Genomic DNA, 27,999 nt, shown 5'->3' with positions numbered 1-27,999 from the left:
TTACTTTTCTTGAACATACTGTACAGAGGAGCTTTCTCACCACCTATGACATTTGCTGAGAAGGCATTATCTTATTTGAAAGCAGATCACAAAAACTTGGAAAGACAAGACTGAGGAAGCAAGTTCTTTGTTGTTATTTTGTATGAAATACTCCAAGCTAGTTGTTGCTTATACTGCTATGTTGAGGTAACTGTCCTTTTCAGTTTATAATGTCAAGTTCACGGATACATGTGTGTATCTTCAAAGACTGGTAGAATGTAATTAATGTGTGTATATATATCTATACAACTACTAAAGATCAATGCAAAGTTAATATTTTTCCCTTATTTTTCAGAACTGTTATGAAATCAGGATCTGAGCTTGTTAAAGCTGGATTGCGTGCCTTTTTTGAAAATGCAGCTGAAGACCTGGAAAAAACTTCAGAAAATCTTAAACTTGGAAAATTTACCCATTCACGAACACAAATCAAGGGTGTTTCACAGAATATCAATTATACTACAGTAGCATTGTTACCGATCTTGACATCAATTTTTGAACATATTTCACAACATCACTTTGGAATTGATTTACTTTGTAAGTCTTCTATTTTTAAGTTTATTGTGTTATAATAATACAAACACTTTTTAGTAATGATTGCATGAATTCAAAGGATGAAATTCTGTTTTCAGTAGCACAAAGATTTCCAGCATTAAATCTGAAATTAGCTGCATAGTACCTTATTTCTATTGCATGTTTGAAAATAATACTCAGAAAGTTTCAAGTTAATCGTGTACAGTATTTTTTCAAACATTGAGAGAGAGAAATTAAAATTTCCCCTTCAGTGCTCTCTTACCAACTGTGTGGATGAGACTAGTTTCCTACAGAAAATTAAATTATGCTTATTTTTGTTACATACTTTTACTTCATTAGATTAAAGGAGACAACTCATTATTAATTCCATGTGGATTTTTTCCTTACATTTGAAAACCACTTCAGTTATTTTGATTAAAATTTTCCTTATTTTTGGCATCATCTATTTTAAAATTACTGAAATGCCTCCTTGAGATTCAGCAATATGCCGTTCCAGATTTTTGTATATATTTGGGTGATCACAGTTGCAAAGCAGAAGATAATTAAAAGTTTGATAGCCATGAAAAGACTTTCTTTAAAAAGATGGGGAGTCTTTAGATCATGTTCCTAGAGGTTAGACACACAGACTGATGTGGTTTAGCTTAAAATTGTACTCTGCAAGTGTGATAATCTGCAGTATCTTATTAGCAAGTATCTGTGGCCTCTTGGAATGTCTGATGATCTGTTAGGTTTTCGAATGAATGTAGGTGACAGACCAGGTATCAGAGAAATTGAAGATAAATAACACGTGTGGAGTATTGACAGCGTAGTATGTTCAGTGATACATATGCTAAAAGTTTTAGACACCATTTATCAGATTCCATAAAACAGATGTTTATATTTGGAAAGTAGTCTTTAGTTGATTAAATACTGATAATCTACTTCTTATTTTCTTCTAGTGGGTGATGTACAAGTTTCATGTTACAGAATTCTTTGTAGCCTCTATTCCCTTGGGACTGGGAAGAACATCTATGTTGAAAGGTATTGAGTGAAAAACTCAGCGTGTAAAATTTTCTTTTCTTTAGGAGTGTGTTGTTTAGGTAATAAAGCAGTTTGAGAGGTGAATCTGAAACAATGTGAACATGTTTAAAATACACTTTAGCTGTAATGTAGTTTCCTATATCTTAAGAGTTCAATTCCACACCAAAAAAAAACCCCCAACCCAAAACTAAATAAAAGCAAACAACTCTTTCTGCGTATGGCAGTATCTGCAGGGAGTTTATTTTTCCCATAGGGAAAGCTAAATTTTTCCATGGGTTGCCATTAAGGTTCCCAAAGTTTGGCTACTGCATGTTGTTGTGGTAAGTAGGCTGAGTACTAAGTAGGCTGTGTCTGTCTCACACCTATGTCTATACAGAGTTCTCAGTATAGTTGTCCTGAGTATAAAATCCAGAGCACATGTAGAGCATTCTGAGAGACTTTAACTCTACAAAGGAAACCACTTTACCACTTGCATTTTAAAAAGAATAGGGTCTACAATTCCTTTAAGCATCTAGTTGCTATGATCTATTCCAAGCCCTGGATTTTAGATCCTCTTCCATTAAAAGAGGCTCAAATCCATATCTCCTACTTCAGAAAAGAGAACCCTAATTGTTGGTCTATCACAAGACAGGAACTGAGGTAATCATAACCCTTCCTTATGCTTCTGAAGGCTTTAGGTTAGGCACTTTTCATGATCTTTCTTATAATGAAAAGTTTAAGATTCAGAGGGCCTGAGAGAGAGACTAACCTGGAGGAGATACAACTCTCTAGTCTGGTTAGTAGAGGCTTTGCCTAAGTATGAGGAATACTGGTCTTTACTTCCCTCCTTCCAGAGTTTATTCAGTAAGTCTTTAATGCAAAATGCAAGAGCAGTCTGGGGGACAGACTGTCTCTTTCCTCCCACTCTGCATGCATGTACTTGTGTGCACAAGCTCATTCTTGTGTATGTCCACATTCAGTCATTTATATGTCCATCACTAAATTACAAAGCTCTACTCTTTCTTCTCTTTCTGGGCTTGAAAATATTAAATACTCTTTGACACAGATCTGACAGGGAAAATGGGAAGTGCCTTACCCATACACTAACTAGCAGTCAGGGTCTTCTGACAAGAAATAAAAGGTGATTGTGCTTGAGTTGCCTTTCGATGAGAAGAGCTCACAGCAGAGGTCTCCACTTGATTGGCAAGAGCTATAAGCACTGGGCAGTTACATTAGGCGTTGATGTTACCAACATCACCTTTTCCTACTGCAGTTGTCTTCTTGGAAGTGAAGAGTGATCAGATCAGATACATCTGAGGAAATTAATTACTCTCCTAAGGCTGTGTGAGAGGTTTCTAACTGTGGATTTAATTTAGTTTGGTTTTCACAAGACTCACTCAAGTTCTTAAATTAAGGCTGTAGGCAGAAACCAGTGTCTAGGTGGGAGGTAGGATTTCAAACATACTGCTCAATGTTTCAGCAAAATGTAGAAGTGCATGATTGAGCTGACTTGAACAGTTATTCAAGTTAACAATGCTCAGGTTTAGGATCAAAGTGCAGTTTTTCTCCTAGTGAATTTTGGCAGGGACATTATGAAGTTTTGCCTTCCATTGCAGGATGAGTCGTAGTTCACTTTTCATAGGTGAATATCACTTTTCATTGCTGATTCTACAAGACTCCTGGCTGCTGGGGGTCAGGACTAAGTTGGATTGCTGCTGCTGCCTTCTTGTGACAAACTTCCATTGTCAAGGGTTTTATCCTTTGTACAAAGAGCATTTAGCTTGTTTAGGATGTTGGAGATGTTTCTGATTTGTCTGTGGACCTTTCTTCTCTAACTGTCTCCGTGGTTCATAAATGTTGAGGACTAGATGCAAAATGCAGTAGTCCTTGACTACTTCAAGCCCTAATGCTCTACTGGCAAGTATAGTATTATTGCTATAGGCATTCTATGAATTCTATACCCAGGTACCCATTTCTTTTCATTCACTGCATCAGAAATTTAGGTCTTAAATCTGGGGTTGAAAACTCCCTTTTCATACCCAGTACCCAAAATTTGTATGTCCCTTTATGGTGTCTTGGTCTTTTCCTGGTTAGCTTATAGAAACACATTTCCAAAGGATTTTTAGCACAAATTATGAAATATCTGTATCAATAATAAGAAATAAAAACTTTGCATAAGTTAAGAAAGCATAGCACTTTTTTTATGTATGTAGTTAAATATGACAAAATTAACTGCTGTATTTAGTCACACATACATATCCAGACTGTTCAGTTTAAGACTTCAATTTGACCTATTTGAGGCTTCTCAAAATGAAGACTGCCAAAGATGCGAGAAAGTCTATTATGACTGGTATAATAGGAAATGTTTCTTCATTACTATCATCAGTTGGTGGTCTTTTATCTTTCTTTGGTTTTTCAAAGTCTAGTTTGATTTGATTACATTTCAAGTATTTTCCACTTCCTCCAAGACTTGCACATCAGCCTCTGACAGTTCTTCTTCATTCTTTGGAGTGAATGTTTCCAGTTAGTGGTCTTTCTAGCGTATTTTGTCTAAAGGGTTAATTTGGCTTTTCTTTAAGTACCTTTTACTCCATTAATTCTATTGAACCACTCAGTTCTCTGAGTGATTTGTTTTACATTATTTGCTTTTTATGTCAGCGACTATCTGCTCTGAAATTTTTTCTTTTCTAATTTCTGTCCTGCAAAATTACAGGCTTTCCCTTGGTTTCTCATATTTAGGACTTCCATATGACAGAAAATATCTGTGCACTTTGAGCAATTTTCTTAGCCTTGTTGTATAATTGTTCACTTTTTCTTCTTTTGGCTTCTTGGTATCCTCCTTTCATATGGGAAGATGGGTATGCATTATGACATTGTCACGCATGTGATTAAATAGCCTCAGTGCATTTGAGGTTAGTCTTTTCAAATTACTTTTTAATATGTGTTTGTGTACATATATATACACACACACACCGGGTTTTTCCTTCTTGATCCAACAGAAGGCAAAGAAGTAATAAAGTTTCCTTTTTAGGAAAATGTATTAAATCTCCTATATGTATAATATTGCATCTTTCATTACAATTTAAATGGGAAGAGAACATGCTGTGCTATAAATAAAGTAGGAATTCTAACATTATCAAAAATTTGCTTTTTAATGAAATGTTCTGTGGTTGCTATCTGTGATACTAATGCATCATGTATTTTGTTGCAAAATGTACGCTATATGGATGGTCAGAAGGTAAGGGAAATGACATAGATCTATAGGTGGAGCAGAGAATGAATGAGCATTCAGCCTTGAAATAGACTAATATTACGTGAATCATGTTACATTAAATACCTAAGGGAATAAAAATCCTTTTTTATAGTGTTTTTCAATTCTGTAAGGCACTTGCTTTTGCCAGTTTCTTTTGTTTCTCCTGCAACAAAACAAGTTGGAGGGTATATAGTTGCATATCTCTTTACCTTCCAGCACGGTTGTGAAATAAAAATTGACATAGGCAGTTGAAGATGTAGTAGTAGATGGGTCATGATCTTTGACTTCAGGTCATACAATTAGGAAGGCTTTGTTGACACAAAGGAATCTTTTTAGGATTGTTGTTATTCCTGGAAGTTGAACAATCGTAGCATCATAGAATAGTTTGGGTTGGAAGGGACCTTTAAAGGTCATCTAGTCCAACCCCCCTGCAATGAGCCAGGACATCTTCAACTAAATCAGGTTGCTCAGAGCCCCGTCCAACCTGACCTTGAATGTTTCCAGGGATGAGGCATCTACTACCTCTCTGGGCAACTTGCTCCAGTGTTTCACCACCCTCATCATAAAAAAATTCTTCCTTATATCTAGTCTAAATCTACCCTCTTTTAGTTTAAAACCATTACCCCTTGTCCTATTGCAACAGGCCCTGGGACGTTTGTCCCCATCTTTCTTATAAGCTCCCATGTTTCTTATAAGCCCCCTTTACTTACTGAAAGGCTGCAGGAAGGTCTCCCTGGAGCTTCTCTTCTCCAGGCTGAACAACACCAACTGTCTCAGCCTGTCTTCATAGGAGGGGTGTTCCAGCCCTCTGATCATTTTTGTGGCCTCCTCTGGACCCGCTCCAACAGGTCCATGTCTATTCCAAAAAAACTATGGAGCTTCAAAGAATTAAAGGTGTGTGCTATCTTTATCCAGTCTGTATGTCAAGCATAACAAAATCTGTAAGGCATCTGGTACAAACAGTGCTTCAGAACTTCAAAAGATTACCTTAGCTTTAGTTTTAAGCCAATGTGAGTCTGGTCTTAGGCTGAAAAGGACTGTCTCAGCATCTCTTGCACATTTGTCTGTACATTTCCACCCCTTTCTTTTTTTCTGGTCAATAGTGTTTATGCAGCCATATGATGAGTGTGTTTTGTTGCTGTTGGTTTGGCTTGGTTAGTTTTGTTTTTATGGTGAGGTTTATTTTTAGCTGGACCAGTTCCTTCATTCAGCTTACCAAGATACTGTTTGAGTTTTAGTGCTAGCACAGAACAGACAAATAGTAGGAACATAGGAAGGTTGTGTGTGGGAATGCAGAATTGCCCCTTTCAGAACACGCCACACAGAATGCCATAGTCATGAAATCAGTCTTCGATAAGTAGCAGTAGCGTTTCTCATCATTTGACTATGTAAATGGTATAATGTGTGAAGCAAAAGAAAAAAAAGTATATATCTACAGAAAAGAAGCGAAATCTTGAAAAAGGGTATGACTGCCAAAACAAATTCCTATTGATTATATGCATTTGCTCCTTGTTTAAGCAAACCGAAGCTGCGATAAGAATATGCAGTTACTAATCTATTCTTTATGTATATTATAGACATGTTTTCTATAGTTTGTAGTTGTGCTGTGGAGCAGTTTACCTTTAATATACAATATTGGTGGAGGTTTTTTGTTTTTTTTTTTTTAAAAAAGATGTGTTTCTTATACCACTGTAATTTCCAGTAATTTTGTTCATGTGAGAAATACAATTTTTCAAAATTGTCACATAGTTCCTAATGTATTAAAAAGATCAACTAAATCAGCAATAAATGTTAATGCTGCTTTATAGTGCATGTTAGACATTGAAAGCCTAGTGAAAGACTTTTCCTCCCAGGTAACTTTTAGTGTGTCTCATATACAGGCAGCGTCCCGCACTTGGTGAGTGCTTAGCATCTCTTGCAGCAGCCATTCCAGTAGCATTCCTTGAACCTTCTCTCAACCATTACAACCCATTGTCTGTCTTCAACACAAAAAGTGCAAGAGAAAGAGCAAGTAAGTACTGTTCCTCTGCAAAAAAAAAAAGAAAAAAGGTGTTTGCTGCGCACCAACTAATAGTAATAGAAAGAAATCGTAATCATGAAAAAAAACAAGTATATACCTCAGTAGAGAACTTCTACTATTGCTCTTTCATTACTGGTCATTTTAGCCTTGCTCTGCTTTGTTGAGACTGTATTAACATTGTTCCCTTTCTCCTAGAATATTTGGATATTTTTCTGAACATGATGTTAGAGTTCTTTTCTGAAGCTGCATGCTGTAATATTTGAAGCTTAGTAGAAGATGGTATCTACGTTACAAAAAATTTTTAGCAAATTGTACAGTTGTGTTCTTACTAGCAACTTACAAGAGGTGTAATATCTTATTTATGTGAACAGGAATATTATCTATATTTTTTGTTGTCTTACCAGTACTCCAATGCAGTTTGGTATAGGGAACTCCTGACAAAATACGACTTTGATTCCATGAAACCTTAATCAAAGGAGCATGAGTCCTTCTACATAGATTTTCTTTGCTTGCTTCTCTCCTGACTTACTCATGATGGACTCTCATATCTTAAAGTATTTCAGTATTTTCCTCATTGATCCATGTAAGAGTCATTACCTACCAAAATCATTGTTCTTTTAAACAAAACAAAACAAAACAAAGTAGGCAGATTGATTCCATATGCTTCCTAAGTTTTTCAATATAAAAGAAGTTATGGAAAAGCTCGTGCTAGACCTTCCTTTCTGTCAGCTCTACTTTACAGAAGCAGCACTGGTGGAAGAAGAATTTTGCTAGAGTGACTGGCATTAGATTATGATAGTTGTTAATTGCTGAATAAGCACCCTTCAGTTTCTAATGCAAGCATCTGACAACTGGATTTCTTTCTTGGCATTTTTGTTGGGAGATAGATGTGCAGAGTTTGTGAACTAGATACAATTTAATTTTAATCTTACCCATAATTTTGAGCTGTTTGTTTCCTTTTCCCTGAGGTGGATTTGATCTTTTGCAAATTGATGTGAAAGTTGTGAATGATTGTGGAAACAGTGGCCAGAGTTTATCCAGTGTTGACATAAGCTCTCATTTCTGCACTTCTACATAGCTGGTCTGCTCACCAGATAATTGCAGGACACCTTATGGTAAAGCCATAGCTTTATGGCAGCTATTGTCTACATCAGTGCTATATGCACATCATCAGAAAGACATAATTTATGAGATGAGAGACCCATGTAAACCCCAAATTCTTACTATAGTTATGTATGCCCAAGATGGTGACAGAAAAAAAACTGAGTGACAATGTTATTTGTATTTAGAGTTTAAACATAAATGAACGTAGATGTTCTCTTTTATTTTGTTAATTAATCTTTTGCTTTTCTACCCTTGCTTGCAGTTTTAGGTATGCCTGATACAGTAGAAGAGATGTGTCCAGAGATCCCTCAGTTGGATGGACTAATAAAGGAAATTAATGATTTAGCAGAGTCTGGAGCAAGGTATACTGAAATGCCTCATGTAATTGAGGTTATCTTACCCATGCTGTGCAACTATTTGTCCTACTGGTGGGAAAGAGGGTCTGAGAGTCTTCCTCAAAGTGCTGGGCCTTGCTGTACAATGATAACATCTGAGCATCTGAGCATCATTCTTGGAAACATTCTGAAAATCATTAACAACAACCTGGGAATAGATGAAGCATCTTGGATGAAAAGAATTGCAGGTACTGTAAATATTTTTAAAGGGTAATTGTACCTAATAATATTTAATTACTTTGCTATGCTCTACCACATTACCCAGTGATATCATAATAAATTGTAATTAAAAACAGTAGGAAAGAAAGATAAAGAGTAGATAAATAACAATAAGAGAAAGCTTTTTTAAAAAAATTTTTTATTATTTTTATGCATGCATTGTAGCATGACTGTAAGCAGAGAGCTTTCTATACAACATAATGGATTGTGAAAAATCTTACCTTCTCTATGCACTGTAATGCATAAATGCCTTAGCATTTAATTTGGAGTTGTGAGTTCCATTGAGTTTTGAAGACACCTAAGAACTGAATATTAGAGTAGAGGGTGTAAGTCCTGTGAATACTGTTCATGAAATATCAGGACAAAAGGGAAAGAAAGTGTATATGATGAAATAATCCTAGGAGTAACCCAAGTTCAGAATTAGTTGCTTTGCCTGAGTAACTGTGCCAGCTATTAAATGAGCAGAAAGATTTCTCAAAATGTCCTGTAACATTTAGTAGCTAGCTACCTGAAGAAATTTACTGTATCCAAATTTTATCATTCATCTTAAACAGTGTAAGAGTATAATATGCAATAAGATGGTTCAAGAAAACCCATGTAAAGGTAATAATTTCCTGCTAAATTTTAATGCCCCATTGGTACTGGGTTTTCAGTATTATTTTAAATACTGGAAGGTCTTTAATAATAATAAAGATTCCATTAAAATTTAGTAAGAACTTTGCTGCTTAATTGTAGAGAACACTGCTTGCAATTTTGTAGTGGCTGCTTATCTACTTAAGGAGATAATGTACTAGTGTGGTTCTTGCAAGGATTTTTGACTTGTGGTCTGCATTTTATTACTAATGCTTGTACAAAATAGATCTATGGTCTTAGTCATGCATTCTCTGCCTTTTAGCTTGCCCGAGGCAAAAGAGGTGAAGGAATTCTTCCAGAATATTGTCTTCTGACTATGTGCTGACATTGTATACAGAAAAAACATACACAAAAAAAACCCCCCAACAGTACTTTTGTGAGGACTTTGTTTCTCAATCTCTACTTTGTTTAGGTTCTAAGTTAGAGACATGTGACTTGCCAAAACCATGGTAGTTTAATTGACGTAAGACTGAAATACTTATAATCTGGATTCCCGGTAACTAGTTTTTAATCTCTCGATGCACACAGTTGTTACAAATCTATTTTCATAGTTTTATTAATAATTTTATAATGCTTCAGAAATATGTGAAGTACTATGACCTTTATGTTTTCTAGAACTGCAGAGTTCATATTAATATGACGAAAAACATCAATTGTGCATTAATCATAGCATTATCTATATTTTCATGTATAGTTTATGCTCAACCCATCATCAGCAAAGCCAGGCCTGATCTGCTCAAAACTCACTTTATTCCAACACTGGAGAAATTGAAGAAGAAAGCTATAAAGATTGTGATGGAAGAGGAGCAACTGAGAGCAGATAGTAAAACTGACACCCAAGAAGCTGAGCTACTCATTCTCGATGAGTTTGCTGTTCTTTGTAGAGACCTTTACGCCTTCTATCCAATGCTGATACGTTATGTAGACAACAACAGGTAAACAAGAACTAATAATTTAAACTCATATTTATTAGGTAATGTACTGGAGTCCGTGATCAGATAATCGGAAAGAACACAATGCATTTAATGTTATGCTGAGAATCAGATCCTGAGTATTTTAAGATTCTTAACTTACAGAATGATGTACCTTGAATTCACACCTTTTTCTCACACGCATTTGGCTTATTTGGTTGTATTGTAACTGCATTGTTATCATTGAGAACACATATCCTGACCAGACTCGTTATATATGCTATGACAGCCCAATGACATTACAAATTAATATGCCTTTCAAAAACTAAAAAATGGCTAAAAACCTTAACTGTTAATGAAGGAGTGAAAAACTATTTTGCTTTAATTGAATCATTCTCTTTGTAGATAATATCACAAAGAAGTTAACCTTTTGTGTTGTTTTTTTAAGACGGAAATAAAAAGTCTTTGGACAACATTGTTTTGCTTTTGGAATTACCAGAAGTTTTTCTCCTCAACTATTTACTGAAGGATTATTCTGTGCCTACACTTTCCTGATCTATTAAAAAGAGATTGTTATATTCAGTTGTCATATTTTAAATGTCTTATTTCAAATTTCTCTTGTTTTTGTAATTAGAGCCAACTGGCTAAAGAAACCAGATGCAGATTCCGATGAACTCTTTCGAATGGTAGCTGAAGTTTTTATCCTGTGGTGTAAATCACATGTAAGATAAGATGTATACTTTTTCTTCCATTTCATACTATCTTTAAATATAAACATGGCACATGCAGATGAATTAAGCTTCTGGTGATTTTTTTTTTTTCATCTTTAGAATTTCAAAAGAGAAGAACAAAATTTTGTGATTCAGAATGAAATCAACAATTTGGCATTTTTAACAGGAGACACCAAAAGCAAGATGTCTAAAGTAAGTAATAAAAATCTGTGGGTCGGTTAAATTTTCAGCATGTGTTTAGCACGTAAGAAGGCTCTGAAAATCTACTCAGACTGCAGCTGCTGTGCTGGTAGAAGAAACAAAAAAAGGATTTTGCTTCTTGATGATAGACATGACAACTATTATGCAAATATAGGCTATGTACCTTAGAGTTACTTATTAAATGTCTGCTAAGTAGTCAAAGACACAAGATTAAAATAAAGGTCTTGATTTGAAAAAGTTAGACATATAAGAGAATATGGGCTGTAATATGTTATTGATCTTTCAGGAAAAAAAACCCAGGTAGAGTGTTTTATAAAAGCAAGTGAAGAAACATTGGTTGCCGTATCTTTTTCTTGTGAACGTCAATCAGTATTGTTCTGTCAACTTTGGTGGAGGAATGCTGTCTTTGCATATACCTCTTTATTCACACATATAGTGTGCCATACGTGCACTGTTCTTCTCATTTCTTATTAATGATCACACTCTTTTTTTTTTGCTCATTTTCAATATGACAAGATGCCGACATGATAGCTGTAAAGTACATTTGTTACCTGTGTAATAGAGAAAATGCGTGTTGTCAAGGTAAAAAATGCTGCTTTGACATTAGCTGAGGAAGATTGCCTTACTCAGCTAAAGCCAGTTGAAGTCTAATTCCAAATTAGTGTTGGTAAATGTAACAAAGAACCCTTTGTTTTATTCATATTTGTAATGTGTTTGGAGTAATCCTGTTTTGAAAGCGTTCCAGAGAAGTGGTGGGGTTTATTGTTTTGTATTTCACTATATTTTGATTGTCTGTAACCTAGCTACTGTAACTCCAACTTTAGACAATAGAGAGTCAGATAAAATGTGCCATTACATTTCTTAATTCTCTTAAAAAAAAATTTGCTTCTTTTCTATTATATTTTTTAAGTTCTGAAACTTGGTTAAGCCAAACCCTGATACTGGAAAGTTTACAAGCAAAAATCACAGATTTTCTGCTCGTCATTAGTTCATGACTGGTACTGAACAGCAATTCAAACTATAATGAGAATTCAATATTTGGAGAAAAATAAATTTTTGATGTGTTTCATTGTTTTCAAGATGCAGCTCCTTGAAATTGAAACTGATAGAATTGAAATGTTTGTATTATCCTCATTAGCGAAATGAGTAGTGGGCACAGTCGAGGCTACTTAACGATCAATTGCAATAATAGTCTAACACGTAGCTCTGTACTTCTATCATATGGCAGTCACTACACATACATTTAATATGTATACTTCATGATTTATACGTTAGAATTGGTCTGAGGAGCCAAGAGTTAGGTGTACTTTTTTTTAAACCATGATAGATTAGAATCAGGTGATTCACATTTAATCTAAATTGTGTCTGCAGTATTGATAATAGGATAATATGATGTAAACTCTTAGTGTCATATTTTAGTCAATCTTGCATAGCAGGAATGACAAAACAAATCTTTACAAAATAAAGAATAGGTATCCATCATACTGGTCCCATTTGGATAAAATCACAGGAATTTAACATCAAGAATCTATATGACCCAAATTTAAGAGAGTTTGGTTTTAGGATTACATTTTCAAATGCCTGTTATTTAAATATACAGATATATTACTATAAATACTTGTATAAATATATTAATACATAACAGAGATGTAGATGCATATGTAAATGCACTTTTCTTCATATGGGTGTACAGTACAGGGAGATTATAAATTTTTTTATATGCATATAATTTTTTGTAAGCATATTAATATCAAATCATAGCATTCAAGGACACTGTGCATGGGTATTGTTAATATAGGAAGAAGTAAAAGACTGTATTGTTCATGAATGAATTTTTTATTAATATGATACTGTAACTGCAGGAGTGATTGCAGAACAGCTGATCATTTACATAGGCATTTGTTTCATGATGACTTAAATACCATGATACAATACATGAGGCATATTTTAGAAGTGTTGTATTGTTTCTCTATGGTTTCTAAGCAGGAAATTGATAACATTTCGTAATATATAATACATAATGTAAGTGCTCTAAAACCAATGCATTCATTAAAGCATACATTTAGATCTGAATAATTTTTTTTTAAGACTGCATAGTTTTAGAATAAACAAGAAATTCTCTAAGTAACTGAATTTCAGGGTTTCTTACAAGGTTTGATACTTATTTATATCCTCAGAGAATAATCAGTAGAGGACACTACATTAGGGAACATTATTTTTATAATTTCTTGCTTTAATATTAACATTAAGCTCAGGAAGTAGTATGCTAACAGAATAATTAGCACTTTCCTCTTTATCACCGACTCCTCTTTATTCACATTATTTTTAGTGGAAGCAATCACATCCAGTATTTATCAAGCATGAGAATGTATAGGTAACTGTGAGTATGAACATTGGCTGTTAACAGCTGGCCCAAGACAGAACAGTTTGGGGTCTCTTAAAGGAGTAAGGCCCTATGCTGATCTCAGACTGCTTTAGACAACTGTCTGTCTTACAACAGAGACTTAGTAATTTTCCATAATATACAAGATACTGTGATAGTACTAGTGTGTAAGGTGCGATATATCATCTATGGAAGGTTCTATATCTTTACATGCCATATGCAGAAAAAAAATATGCAGAGGATGAAGGATTAGGATTACATTATTTATCGGTAGCTAATAGCAGTGGTAACAAATGATTCATCATAACAATCAATAAATTGATTAAGTACCCATTGTATTTTGATTATATAATATTAACTTTGTTAATATTTTCTCAAATAAATGTTGTAACAGCTGAGCAAGTTTTTTAATTTTTCTTTTCTAAAAAAATGGCAGCAGATTGCTCGGAGGGGAATGGTAAGTTAGAGAACTTTCAGTCTGAGAGAGACTGGTAACTTAGATTGCACTGAAATAACAGATTTGTGATAGCAGTGTTGAAATGGAGAATTTAAACACATTCAACTCCACTAATCTGTTATTTTTGAACCCTTCATAGGTTTGTTGATAAAATGGCATTGATTAAGATGCAATGATGTCCTATTGTGTTTTACAGTTAATTGTTGTAAAAGACTAAATGTATATATTCACATGTACCTAACAAATGTGTAATACATATGTGGGCAATTTTTCTGTGTAAGTTTAAGAATCTAAATGAATGTTTGGCTAGATATATAAACTCAGTTGCTAAACACTTGCATATCCTACTGAACTTATATTTGACTGGCCCTCATTATTAATTTTTTTTGTATCTATTTTTGAAAAGCATTTGGATAGACCTGTTATAGAAGTTTGAGGCAGTCATAAAATCCAAGTTTGTATTACAAAACAACATTGTGGTTTGTGCCCATTTGTAATATGTAATACATATTATTTGCAAGTTTACAATAACTAGAGGATTTCATGTTAATATTTTCTGCAAGAATTTTAGATCTTTTCTTTGAGACTATTTCAATTGCACAGAATACGTTTCCTTTAGATATATTATGGTAAATCATGAGTGGATTACTTTTATGGTGATGTCTAATGAATGAAATATAATTAACGTTTTGTCTTTACTTACCTTCAGTGTATATCTGCTGAGCCATGTCTGCATAGCATCTACGTATTTCACGCAATTGAAATTTTCAATTAAAATTTGCTATTTGTCTGAATAAGGTATTGAAGATTCTAAGATGCTTAACATTTAATTTGATGATTAGTCTTTCAGTCTTTCTTGGCTTGTAGCTGGTTTTCTTCACTGTGTGATATCAATATAGTAGGATATAAAAAGAGATTTCAATAATAGCTTGGCTTCAACATTTTGAGGCTAATTCAAGTATCATAAGAAAACAAAGTTACTGTTAGAGCTATCACAGAAGGGGGTGCTTGTTTGTATTTATGTTTTTTTCTGTTTGTTTTTAACCAACAGTTTTCTATAGTATTTTCCCATGCCTGGTCAAGGATTCTTTTAAGTAACAGTTGAATTTTTTTGCCATTTTACTAGAACTACATGGTTTTGTTGTTATCTTCTTAAGATTGCCTCACACAATGAGTATATAGTGTTGACTATGGAATACACATTTATTTAAGTGTACATATGGTACTAACATAATAAACAGGAAAAAAACCTGTATATGTATGAGAGTTACAGTTGAGTTTGTAACAGTGTTCTCTATTCTCTGCTGAGAGATATGAGTTTAAGTCAAGTTTTCTCTCAGGCTGTCTTCAAAACAGTAACAAGCTATACAATGGGAAAATACATCTATAAATGAAATGCTGCATCTTCAGAGTGATAGCTTGATTTCCATTTCTAAACATATTTTTTTCTCAATCATATTTTGATGGGGAAAAGGGATAGAAAGAGCTATTTTGGTAAAAATGTAACTATTTTTCATTATTGGACTATCCAGAGTTCCAGACACCTTCCTCCTTTTAACAATATTGGGAAAAGATGCAGTAATTTAGTATATTGATGTGCTTACTTACTAGGTGTACTCCCTTATGTGCTGAACCAACAAATGGTAGTGCTGAATAGCAACAGATAAATTCAGAAGTTCAATCATTTAATAAGGAATAAGTTGAATAAAAATTATTTCACTAAGGTCTCATTTGATTATACACTTACAGTCTATTGTTTTAGCTACAAACTTATAATATTTCTATTGTCCTGATAAAGCTGAGTAAGTTTATTACTAACTTGTAAAATTATCATCTTTTCATCTCTTTTACTTATGTTTGTTTCCCTTTATTTTTCTTTCATACAGGCCATGCAAGTAAAGGTACAGGTCAAAGTGCATGATGTGTCTTTGTTTTAGATTTAGAGATGATCAGGCTCCAAGCATTCTTTCCATTGATCATAGCAGTGGCGTCACAAAGTGAAGGCCCAGGTTCCACCTACTATGAATTTTCTCTGAGTTAAAGTGGCAGTATTTGACCAGAGCAGCTGAAATTCCCTTTGGCACTCCCCCATGTTGCTTGATGTGAAAATGTAGTAAAGTTACCTCTTGTAATTATATTAGATATACATTCCGCCTCTGCTGTCTTTCTGCTTTCTGATTTTTTTGCTAATACATTGAAGCAGATGTTGTAAAAGCAATGCCTAAGTAGAGTCATCAGAAACATGTATTTGGCTTATGATAGGCAAGAAAAATATACGGGAGAAATGTGCTATAACCTATACCCTCTCTGTAGATGAATAGAAGATTGTATTAGAACCAATAAGTTTAAGTAAGATACAGAGTTTAAATCCTACCTTTTTCCAAAATGAAAATTATCTTTACTAAACATGTGAGATGTGACAAAGCTTTTGAATAATCCTTGTTTCTTTTACGTATTTAATTTATTCAAAGCTTTCTTTGTCTCTAGTGAACCATAGTTCACCTTTCTTTGCATCATTCATGTTATCTCTTTTTAATATGAATTTCTAATACAGATGAGTACTTTTCAACCTATGGTGTGTTCTTCATTGTCAAAGCACAATGAACAGCCAAATGAAGCATAAAACCCTTTCATCTTTCCCTTCACCCTGTGTGCTGAGAAGCACACATGATGCTGTGAATTTTTAATCAATTAAATTGGAGGCGTAAGTTAAAAAGTGAGCAGTTGTGTTAAACTAATAGACCTGTTTTCACGCTTTGCTATTGTCAAACTTCCCCAGTTATATAGAGTAGGATTTAATGAATGCTTTCATGATAATCTTGGAGAATTGAAGGTTTAAGGAGGGTTGGAAATACTAAAAATATTAATTCCATCATCTTAACCAGTTTTAGCTGGGTTTTTTTAGTATAAATATATTCTTCCTTCTTTTTTATTGTATATTTAATAGTTATGAATCTGCTGGAGAATCTGTAATTCTTCTTCTGTATATGTTTGTTGAATATATGTCCATTTGTGTGTTTAAATCCTCAGACAAGTAAAACCATTATGTGTAACCAGATTATATCATTCTTTTTGTTGAGGTCCTTTTAGCACAGTTAATTATTTATGCAAAATATATCCGATTTAATGCTCTTTACATATTAAAGGAAGGTATTGTGTATATATGCACTCATATAGTGCACATTAGAACTGAAAGAGATAATTTTAATGTCATTTAGGTTTCTGTCTGTGACTCTACTTACACATTTATCAGCAGGAGTTGTGAATTCACAGACAGCAGAATTGGATGGCAAAGGCAGAATGGATCTTCTTTTCATGTTTTAAAAATGTTCAGGTTTTAAGTTTCACCTACCTTGTTGATACCTAGTTGTTAATGTCAAATGAAAATTAAGAAAATTGGATGTGTAAAATGTCCTCAAGCATAAAGATGCAGAAAAGTAAACCAGTATGTCTCCTTTTCCTTTTTTTTTTTAAATATATCTATTACATATTTTGTTATTCCTTATTTAAGATGCATAGTGACGCCACTGGAATACAGTGATACATTGTGGGATTTGTTTGTCTGCTGTCAATGTAGAGTACAAATGATGTCATTATTATAGCCATTACATCACTGCTATTTCTAAGGCACTTCCAAAAGCAAAGCTTTGAGACAAAGTACTCTCTTGCAATTGTTAGTTCCTTAAGAAAGGAAGCCACATCCATTGTGTGTTCCCTCTGACCTGCAAAATGCTCAACACCAGCTACATACACAGAGATTCACCATCTAGAAGACAGAATTTGCCAAAATTTACCACTGAGTAGAACATGTGTGGCTGCCTTTTTTTCTTCCAGTGATTACTGTGATAATAGTGTGGTAATAATTGGTAAATAATGAATTGCAATGGATTCTGCTGTATCCTTATGTGGAACTACACAATGTATTTTAAAAACAGTAGTCAGTAAAACTTAATTGACAGAGGGAAAAGGATGTGGAGGGTTAAATGCAAACATTTGCTATTTTGTAGTGTTGTACAAGCCTGGAGGCCTAGTCCTGAAATCTTATCTTAGGCAAAACTCCCCTTGAGTGTAGTAGGAGTTTAATCTAGGTACAGAATTCAGAACTGGGCTATTTTTATGTTGTTGTTGTTTACCATATGTTCATTAAATATATGGGTCTGTTCTAAAGATTTTGGTTCACTGTCTCATAAAGGAAAAGTTGTGTGTGAAATATTGTTGCACAGTGTTTGCTGTAAGAAGATAGGGCAGGTGTTATTCTTTTGTGCTGTTTACTTCTCTGTCTCTTTTGTTTTCCTTTTCCTATTACTCATGATCTCCAGAGATGCAAAAGACTTAATTTTTCATCCCAGAGTTACTTATATTAGCCAAAGCCAAAGGGTAGTGCTTTTCCCAGAGGCACTAATTCATTGATGTTTTATTGCTTTGAATCAAAGCCTTTTAGATACTGGTATTTTTCATTTGAGGCAAATCAGATGATATTCATTCATTCAGACCCTGGAAAACTATCTTTATGTAAGTTTCTAACAAAAATGTAAACATCATGAATTTCTAACACTGAGAACTAATAGTGTCCCCTGAGACTGACTCAGCTTTTAATTTTAGGGTTGTCTCTGATTTGAGAGGTAAGATCCATAAAATATAGTTAGATTCATATGTATGAATGCACACAAAAGTATGTTACTGCTCTTAAAAATATTAGTTATTGCAATTTCTGCACTGGTGCACACCAAAAGTATTCTTTTACATTTCCCGCTCAAGACTGTACACCCTTCCTCTAATGTAGCATTTTTAATTCATTGTACTACATCAGGAATATAGTTTCCTTGGACCATTAGGGGAAAAGTGTGTTGGAAAAGTGTGTGATCAGAGAATTACAGTCATTTACTTTTCTATTTTTTTCATTATAGTCTGGAGGACAAGATCAAGAGAGAAAGAAATCAAAACGTAGAGGGGATTTGTACTCCATACAAACATCCTTGATTGTAGCTGCACTTAAAAAGATGCTTCCTATTGGTTTGAATATGTGTACTCCTGGAGATCAAGAGCTCATCTCTTTGGCTAAGACTAGATACAGCCATGTAAGTGTATACTTTGTAGTAGTTTTTAATGCAAAATAAGCAGAACTTTATAAACTGAACTTTGAGGCATAGATATCTAAGCAGTCAATATAATTAAATATATCAATGTACTGTAAGCAGTTATAGCTGCTAATGTGCTTTCACAAGAAAAAGTAGTGTGTATAGACAGCTGCCATCATTTCCATGTCATTTTCCATTTGTATACAATGTACTTTTTTACATGTGCATGTTCATTTGGACCAAATACTGAAATACCATTAGTTAGTTTTAATTCCCTTCAAAGTTTAATCCTTTTTTTGTGGTCAAAATTAAAGAAAGCCTTTGTCCCATGCCCTTCTGGTAACTTACGTACTTTGAAAACAAAAGAGGTTAAGTTTCAATATTAAAATAAAAGCTGTTCTATGTTGTACATGTTCTTATGAGATGAGTCTTTCTACCTTTCTACAGAGGGACACTGATGATGAAGTCAAAGAACATTTACGTAACAACTTACATTTACAGGAAAAGGTAATATAAAAAAAATCCGTCTTAAAGATGCTGATGTGCACTCTTAAAACACAGAAGTCACAATTGTTTTGTTTATTGTGATACATAAAAAACAAAAATGAGAAGGTGAAAAGCTATTAGAAAAATTGCCACTTAACACTTTTCTTCATTATTTTTTCATGACAATAATTGTTTATTTGTAGCTTTGGCTGGTGTTTTAAAGTTTCAGGAAGTCCTATAGAACGGGACAAGTGTACAGAATTGAGATATTTGTAGTTTAAAGCTATAATTACTTAGAATCAACTCGATCCAAGAAGAAAATAAAATTAAAACTATAGTATTTCAGCTTTTCTTCTTGAACTTAACTTGCACTGATGATTAAATAGTATTTCTAAGGATATATGCATTTTAAAGTTACTATGATAAAATAAGAAAAGCTTGTGTCATCTTAACACTTAAGAGTTTTACAAGCACATTTATGTTCCTACTATTTATATGCTGAATACACCATCAAAGATGATACCAAAATGGAGTTGTCATCACTGTGTAAATAATAAATAATTTAGATCATTGCCTACAGTCTTTGAAGATAATAGGAGTAACTCATTTATCTGTCATGGGAGATGATTGTCTGCTTGCTATAAATTTGTGCTTACATTTAAATTGGACACACTAAGTAATTCTGATGTGTTTTTTCTATTTCTGTCTTGCAAAAAACCCAAAACCTTTGGCTGTAACTCTTCACCTACTGAAATTCCAGCTGTCTTTTATAGACTCCATAAAACAGCTTTCTGCTGTCAGTACAGAAGTCCTGCAAGGAGTTAAAGTCAATCCATTACTAAATGTGCTTCCTTATTTTTATTGCAGTTAAATGGGATACAAAAGTCCCAGGATGCTTTATTTGGTCTCATGAAATAAAAATACAGAACCTTGCTTAAGAATTGAGTTCAGTTACCCAACAGTATACAGAATCCAACACCACTTTTCTGAGCAGCTAGCAGATGTTAATTTTGATTGAAAGGGGACAGATGAAGTGGGAGTATCTATAACATTCTTTATTATACTATGAGAATAATAGTGGTGGTAGTCAAATTTAATATCTTCATTCAGCAGCTTACATACAAAATATGTTGTTTTTTAGTCTGATGATCCAGCTGTGAAATGGCAGTTAAATCTGTACAAAGACATTTTGAAGAGTGATGAACCTACTGACCCTGAGAGAAATGTAGAACGTGTGCAGAGGATATCAGCTGCTCTGTATCATCTGGAACAGGTAAAAAGTTAAATGTCTATACTGTGTTTGTTTTAAAGTAGCATGAGTATTTTTCCTTGTAGAGATTATTTTGACTTCAGTGAGTGTCATTATTAAAGTTTCCAGATAAAAATCATTTTTGTGCATGCACGCATGTGCACACACACACACATACAGATGTGTATATATGCAAAGTTTTTAATGCAATCTGTTGAAGTGCCTCAGTTTAGCTTCAGGGAAAACTGAGGATGTATTTGCCTCTGCAAAACTTTGTGAACAGTCGCAAGTAGTATAGTATCCAAATCATCACCATTCAGTAGCTGAAAACTGTGTAATTTCAGGAAGAGATGTTTGCATGTGCACTTATTTTTAATATACTTGTTTTAGCCTGTCTCCTGTTTCTGCACCTGAGGATGCTGTAACAACTTTTGAATCTGTTGTCTGTTCATTGAAATGATACAATTTAAATACAAAAAGGCATTTGTACTCTTCCCACATAAAGTTAATCCATTTCATTCACAAGTGATATAGCACAGAAATTAGTTCACATGAAAAATTGAATATGCATAGTTAGAAACAGACAAAATAATCATTTTGGAATTTTACAAAGGAGTCCCATGCATGAGATACTCTGGCATCTTAAGCTTTTCTGTATAAACCGAGAGGTACTATATAGAAGGCCCCCAGTGTTTTTTTCTTCATAATTTTAAAACAAAAACCAAAATAAAACCCCAAAAGAAGATGCTTTTCAGATGATGTTTGTAACATTTTCGAATTTGCTAACTACATTAACCACTAGCTAAAAAGAAAATTTTGAATGAAAGTTGAAGAGTTTCCACTGTATGTACTAGAAGATATTTTCTCATAGGTTGAACAACCACTGAGATCAAAGAAAGCTGTTTGGCACAAACTCCTGTCAAAACAACGCAAAAGGGCTGTTGTTGCATGTTTCAGAATGGCACCATTATACAACCTACCAAGGTAAGTGGATTAAAGATTTATTTTTTCATAACTTTTGTTTGTTTCTGAATGCAAATATTGCTTGTGTGTATACCTACAAGTTTGTTGATTGTTAGGCCTCTGTAATTTTATTTCAGAGACAAAAGAGTTTGTTAGTTATCAGCTAATTCCTCACAGTAGCAAAATACTCGTCTCATGACAAATAACCAGAGGGGGAAAAGACCATAGGAATTACACTGCTTCAAAACTAAAATGCTTCATTTTTGTCAGCTGTTACTCTGTATAGTTCAAGTTATCTGTGAAAATTGTTAAGATGTTGCCGTTTCTGTCCCTTTTTTGCCTCTGATTGGTTGCTCTTCTTACTCTTTATTCTCCTGTTTATATTCTTTTCTCTTTTTTTAACTTTGTATGGCTATTCCTCTCCTATTGCATGAACGCTTCATGCTCTTTAGCTTGTCTGAGGCAATCTTTAGCTACTACATCAGAATGTTACATGCATTAAAGTGGCTATTGGGGCAGAGCAGTGCAGAATGATATTTTGGACTTGTGTTGCTCTGTTTCTTACTCCGGTTGAATGTAGATACCACAAAGTCCAAGATAAAGTGCATCCTGTGCCTGGATCCATCTACTGCATTAAACACAATATTAAGTTCACATGGCATTGGGGTCATTTCCTTTACCCTGTTCCTTCTCAACAAATCTGCTTTTTATTCAGATACAGCCTACAGCACATCTTTAAGTTTGCTTCTCACCTTCTTCTGCACTTTTTCACCTTTCATGTTTAATATTTTTGTTCAAAGATTGTTTGCAAAGTATTTAACAGAAGAGTTGCATTGCATTTTTAAATGCCTTGGTTAAAGCAATCTATATGCTTGATGTCGGCTAAAGCTCTGTAGCTGTGTCACTAACATATTGGAGGAATATTAGGTTTGCACAAGACAAATAAAAAGCCAGTTATACTGTAAAAAGTACACATCCTTCCTTTACAAAAAGTAGTAGTTCTAGACTATAATAACATCTCAGTTGTCACACTACCACCAGGCAATCTTTAAAGAACCAGAGAAATGAAAAGGTTTAAGTACAACATAAGAACAAACTGGCTAGTATCAACCATTTCATCTTCAAGAATTGTGTTTGGAAAAACAAGAGGAAGTGGTATGAAGAGCACCCATTTCAGTATGACATTTTTGTGAGCTTTTTTTTTTTTTTTTTACAACAATATTCTGGATTTATAAATTCTTAAAATGTTTGGAATATATATGAGCACCGAAGTGATAAAAATGGTTCATCTTATTTTTGCCTTTTAAAAAAAACCACTTTTATTTATTATTTTTGAGATTGATGGAACACTTGCCAAGGGGAAAAATGGGTTATGAATCTGTATTTTCATTTTCAAGAAAATTTGGAATTATACTCATTGAAGTAGAACATTTACCTTATCGGTAATTTTCATTAAAAACTTTTCTGTGTTAAAAAGATTGAGGTTCTTCTCAAACTTCATGGTAGATTTTGTGGTGGAGTTTACTCCTAATTTAAATATGAATGTGAGGCAAATCTGTCCAGTTATTTTGTCTTGTAGATTCTAAAACTGAACTGTCATAAAACTATTTTATCAAATTAATTGTGGTGTCTGCATTTCAAAACAGGCAAGAGTGAAAGAACACTTTGGACTTACAATCATAAAATCACAGAATGGTTTGGGTTGGAAGGGATGTTTAAAGGTCATCTAGTCCAACCCTCTTCAATGAGCAGGGACTTCTAGGTATAGTGCTCAATTGATAGGTGCAGAACAAAGTTTTAAAATTCATTAGTTTACAGACACATATTTTTTCTAGATAAATCATAGGATCCTGACAGGAAAATAAGGCTATCACACTATTATGCACCTATAACTATCTCCATCAGTTAAATTGATTGAGTTGTTAAGATCTCTGAACCCTAGGGAGATTATTTCAAGTGGCAATGATTAATTCTAGGAGCTATGTAAATCCCCTTGAACCGGAGTTTCAAGTGCAAGTTTCAGTCTTGTATATTTCCTCATTTTAGTTGCTGCTTTATATTGGGAGTGTTAGTTCTAAATTTGATGCTAGAAACAATTAATTTAAAGGGCAGTAAGCAAACATTATGGTGGTACCCTTTCATTTATCCTAGAAAAGATTCATATCTTCAGTGAATAATGAGCTCACTCATTTGAAAATTTTCTGGAGATTTAGGTGGGTTTCAATATAATACAATGTTAATCTCATATTTTATTCTAATTTTCTTCAAAATACATTCTTATATGTATCAGCTTTTAGGAATTCCAGTAAGGTATTTCACAAATTGAAATGTCTAGTGATGTACAGGTGTTTGTTAAATCATACAAAAATAACTTCTACCATAAATATTCCAAGTATTCCCTTTTCTGAGAAGTGCCTGGAGATAGAAAAGAAATAGTTGTATTTTAAAATATTTTTATTTTTCAAGGAAAAAAAACATCAATTAAGTTAGGAAATACTAATTCTTCATGTTCTGTGTTTAACAAATGTACATTGTGATAAATGTTTTCTCAGTGATGTGTGTATTTATGTTTGATGTTTTAAGGAAATTAATTTGTAAAAAAATCTGTCTTATTGTCTGTCATCTGTATATGCACATAGATACAGCGAAGTTGTACATGGCAATTTTTCATACACAGTTTACGAATACATTCTTTCTGACTACTTTATTGAATTTAACTTGTGCCTTTCTTCAATGAAAACCTATATGCTTTTCTTCAGACACAAAATTAGCAATTTCTTCCTGAGCACCTTTCAACGTGTTTGGCTGGAAAAAGTACATGAAAAAACTCAGTATGACAGGCTTATACTCAAGTTAACGGTAATGTAACTTGTGGAGAGCCTCTTGCTTATGCGCACACTTATTCCTTCCCAGCCATGATTTGATGTTATCATAAAACATGAATTTGTACAATTTTCAGTGGGGATTCTGATTGGTCAGTTTTTGAAATTTGATAATAAAATGGCACCAGTGCCAGCAGGAGAGCCTAGAAGGTTGGCTCAATAGCTATTCCATTATGAAATAATAATTCATGTGCACAGTGTATTTAAACAAGTCATAGTATATACAGCCAATTTGTATAGTTTCTGTTAGTGGTGCAGGATAAAAGTAAATGAAACGGCTGTGTGGAACAACCTTTGTAACCTCATGTGGTGCACCTCAGAAGAAAATTTTCCCTCAAACGTAATGTGAAGATGGAATGGTTTGGCCATTATTATGTGTAGTCTTATTGCCATGAGCTGTATTTTCTGTGGAAAGTTAAATTAACGAATAGTAGTAATTAATATGCCTAAGTTTTTTCTAAAATTGGTCATTTTCTAGAGCAGGTTTTGTGTATTTCTAATCCAGCTTCTTTGAGGACACATTAATACAGCCCTGATTTGGAACTGAAAGAAAAGAAGCTGAGGTTAGGGTTCCCTGTGTGGAAGAAGGCAATGATCGTGTGCAGATAACATGCTGGAAAGCACTTGATAATTATTTTGGTGTTGATAGCCAACTTCTGCTGTCTCAATGTCCTAAAACTAGTAAACTAGATTTACATCTTGTAGGTGTAAATCCCACCCACTCATTCTCAGTCTGTTTAAGTGTGTATTTTTCCCATGCTTGCATTAAGGTTCCAGTCCTGCGGTTTCATGTGTGATGTATATTAGCACTCCCAAAGTCTTCAAAACAAAGAGTAATGTATACATAGGTGTATAAAAAAAAAAAGTAAGAATGTTCAAAAGCACATGCAGGTTTGTCACTGAATGTTAGTTATGTTTTGCATTTTGTTTCACTGACCAATCAGAGGATCAGAATTGTACAAATACTTATCCTTACTAATCATTAACCACCTGAGCTGTTATACTATGTTCCGTTACCCCTCTTGATCTCACTCTCACAACCCCCCCCAGGCACCGTTCTATTAACCTCTTCCTCCATGGCTATCAGAACTATTGGATAGAAACAGAGGAATATTCATTTGAGGAGAAACTAGTTCAGGATTTGGCTGTAAGTACTGACATAATTGGGCATATTTTTCAGTGCCCACTTTAATGTATATTTTATGTACCTATTATAACCTACATTTAATTTTTGTGTACTGTATGCATATGCATAAACTTATAAAATATTAATCCTTATGCTTCAGGGCATAAGGTCATTTTCTGCTGTGGTCAAAAAGCCATTCGTCCTGTGATGCACACTGAAGTGCTTTAAGGTGGTTTATGCCTTCAGACAAACTATATGATACTCATTCTTGGGAAGAGAAATGGATTAGATGAACTGTCAGACTATTTTTGTCATTATGGTAATTCCTATGTTCCTATATTTTATTTACTGGTTTTTTAAAGCTTGACACAATTGATCCTTTTCCCCTTTTTAAAATTTTTGTTGATGCATAATATTTAATTTTAACATTTTCAGCTTTAATACAAATTAATTTTGCTGTTTTCTTGTTGATACATCATAAGGAGAAGTAAATATATGCAGCCATATTCAGCAAAAATTTAGTTTATATCTGTACTTGATAAAAGTGATCGGTAAACTTCAGCATTTTGTTACTGAATATTGATTCAGAAAGCCTACTGCTTTTTCTTTTCCCTCTCTGTAGTCAGTTTGTCTAAAATACTTCTGTCTAAAATACTTCCAAGGGCCTTATCTCCATAGTATCTAAACACCATGAAAATGAATATATAGCTTCATGGATCACATGAAGCTCTATCCGGAGGTGCTTCAGCGTTAGCAAAAGCAGTCATGTTGTGCTTTTTAAAGACCCACTGGTATAGAAGGTTGTATGATTTTTCAAATTTACAGCTAATATATTCTTCTCATACTCTGGACAACTATGTGGTCACAGTCTTTGAGCTTGTTGCTCCTTTCTAAAGGAAGGAATGAGGCCATTAATCAAAACAGTGATTACAATTCTTTCAGATTTACTAGAGAAGTCAATTGAACTTCTGTAATTACAAGTATTACTATAATTACAATAATTCTACAATAATTACAAACCCTACAAAGGGGTGATAACACAAGTAAGGTAAATGTGATACGCTGCTCTTTTGCCAGTGCTGGGTATGTTATATTTCAACCTGCCAAAAAATGTTTGAAGTTGACAACAAGAGCAGTCCTTACATTTGTTGAATCAAGATTACCTAGAAATGATATATGAAAGTATTGTAGCCAACAGTAGTGTGAATAGGATGTATCAGATGATATTATTAAAAATAGTTACATTTACCAATAATTATCCTGCTAAATAGTTGAGCTGGGACTTTCTTTCAATTCTGGTCCACTGGAAACACATAATTTCTGCTGAATAAGGCTTCCCTAAGATTTTCACTGTCTCATTCTCAATACCTTGCAAATGAGAAACTACTGATACTACTATCAAATATGAATAACAGATAACTCTAACTCCTTCTGAGTCATACAGGCACATAATGTTGCAGGTTATACTGTAAGCTGCTGAATATGATGAATATTGGAAGTTAATACAAATTGGACAGAATAAAATTACTGAAATCCTTTCCTAAGCTTAATTACTCAACTTTTTTCTTATTCATGAAGCTTAATTTGTATATTCTGATATAAATCTTGAGACAGACACCTCCAAAAAAAGAGGAAGAGGAAGAGGAAGAGACTGAGAAAAAACAGCCTGATCCACTTCATCAGATCATCCTCTATTTTAGTCGCAGTGCTCTCACAGAGAGAAGGTAAAAAAGCTGTGTTGAAAAGCATGTTGAGTAAAAGCACACAGTAATTGGTTTTCTGGTAACATTACAGAAGTGATTTAACCCAACTGCAGTTCATTATTGTGCGTGGTGAATACTTTTTTTGTGTCTCAGTTTCATTAAAGTTTTCATGTATTTAAACTCAGTATAACCCTTATATTGAGACAAATATTGACTATTTTTGACATTTTAAAAGCTTGGTAAATACCCAATACAGAAATAACCAAGCATGAATTCTTATAGAAACATAAAGTCTACAAGAACTGCTGGTTCATTCAGAGTACCCTCCCCTGTTCTCTGCTGGTAATAGATGTGTGTTCTTGTTGTTGGTATTCATTACATTTTATTCAGTATGTCAGAAAAGGTTCCACTGATGATTAGCATGAATCTCTTTCAGTGCCAGTTTCTGTTTGGAATTTAGACTGTTGATTAGAATATGTATTTTGTATGAGTAGAGTACTCCAGTGCTTCGTATACTTTTTCTGTATGACTAACATAATCTTGCCATCTGACAGTTATAATTACTCTCACTTATATCTCCATAATACCTTTCTGCCCTTGCAACAGCCAGTGATCCTTACTTATCCAACATGACTA

At 33.9% G+C, this 27,999-nt stretch overlaps 1 protein-coding gene across 1 annotated transcript in view; it reads left to right on the top strand.

Moving 5' to 3' along the window:
• The window catches only part of RYR3 (ryanodine receptor 3), a 252,124-nt gene that overhangs the window by 189,164 nt on the left and 34,961 nt on the right, over positions 1-27,999 (top strand). Inside the window, exons 63-75 of the mRNA XM_052782467.1 lie at positions 335-573; positions 1,509-1,590; positions 6,703-6,833; positions 8,209-8,529; positions 9,888-10,128; positions 10,739-10,826; positions 10,935-11,027; positions 18,784-18,954; positions 19,402-19,461; positions 20,582-20,713; positions 21,561-21,673; positions 25,585-25,681; positions 27,275-27,384. Of these exons, the coding sequence (XP_052638427.1) occupies positions 335-573; positions 1,509-1,590; positions 6,703-6,833; positions 8,209-8,529; positions 9,888-10,128; positions 10,739-10,826; positions 10,935-11,027; positions 18,784-18,954; positions 19,402-19,461; positions 20,582-20,713; positions 21,561-21,673; positions 25,585-25,681; positions 27,275-27,384 (1,878 nt within the window). The remainder of the gene's footprint in view (positions 1-334; positions 574-1,508; positions 1,591-6,702; positions 6,834-8,208; positions 8,530-9,887; positions 10,129-10,738; positions 10,827-10,934; positions 11,028-18,783; positions 18,955-19,401; positions 19,462-20,581; positions 20,714-21,560; positions 21,674-25,584; positions 25,682-27,274; positions 27,385-27,999) is intronic.

The sequence above is a fragment of the Harpia harpyja genome, chromosome 3 (assembly GCF_026419915.1).
Source record: "Harpia harpyja isolate bHarHar1 chromosome 3, bHarHar1 primary haplotype, whole genome shotgun sequence".
NCBI lineage: Eukaryota > Metazoa > Chordata > Aves > Accipitriformes > Accipitridae > Harpia > Harpia harpyja.
The sequence above is the reverse complement of the archived record's forward strand: the minus strand, read 5'-3'. Positions and strand labels throughout refer to the sequence as shown.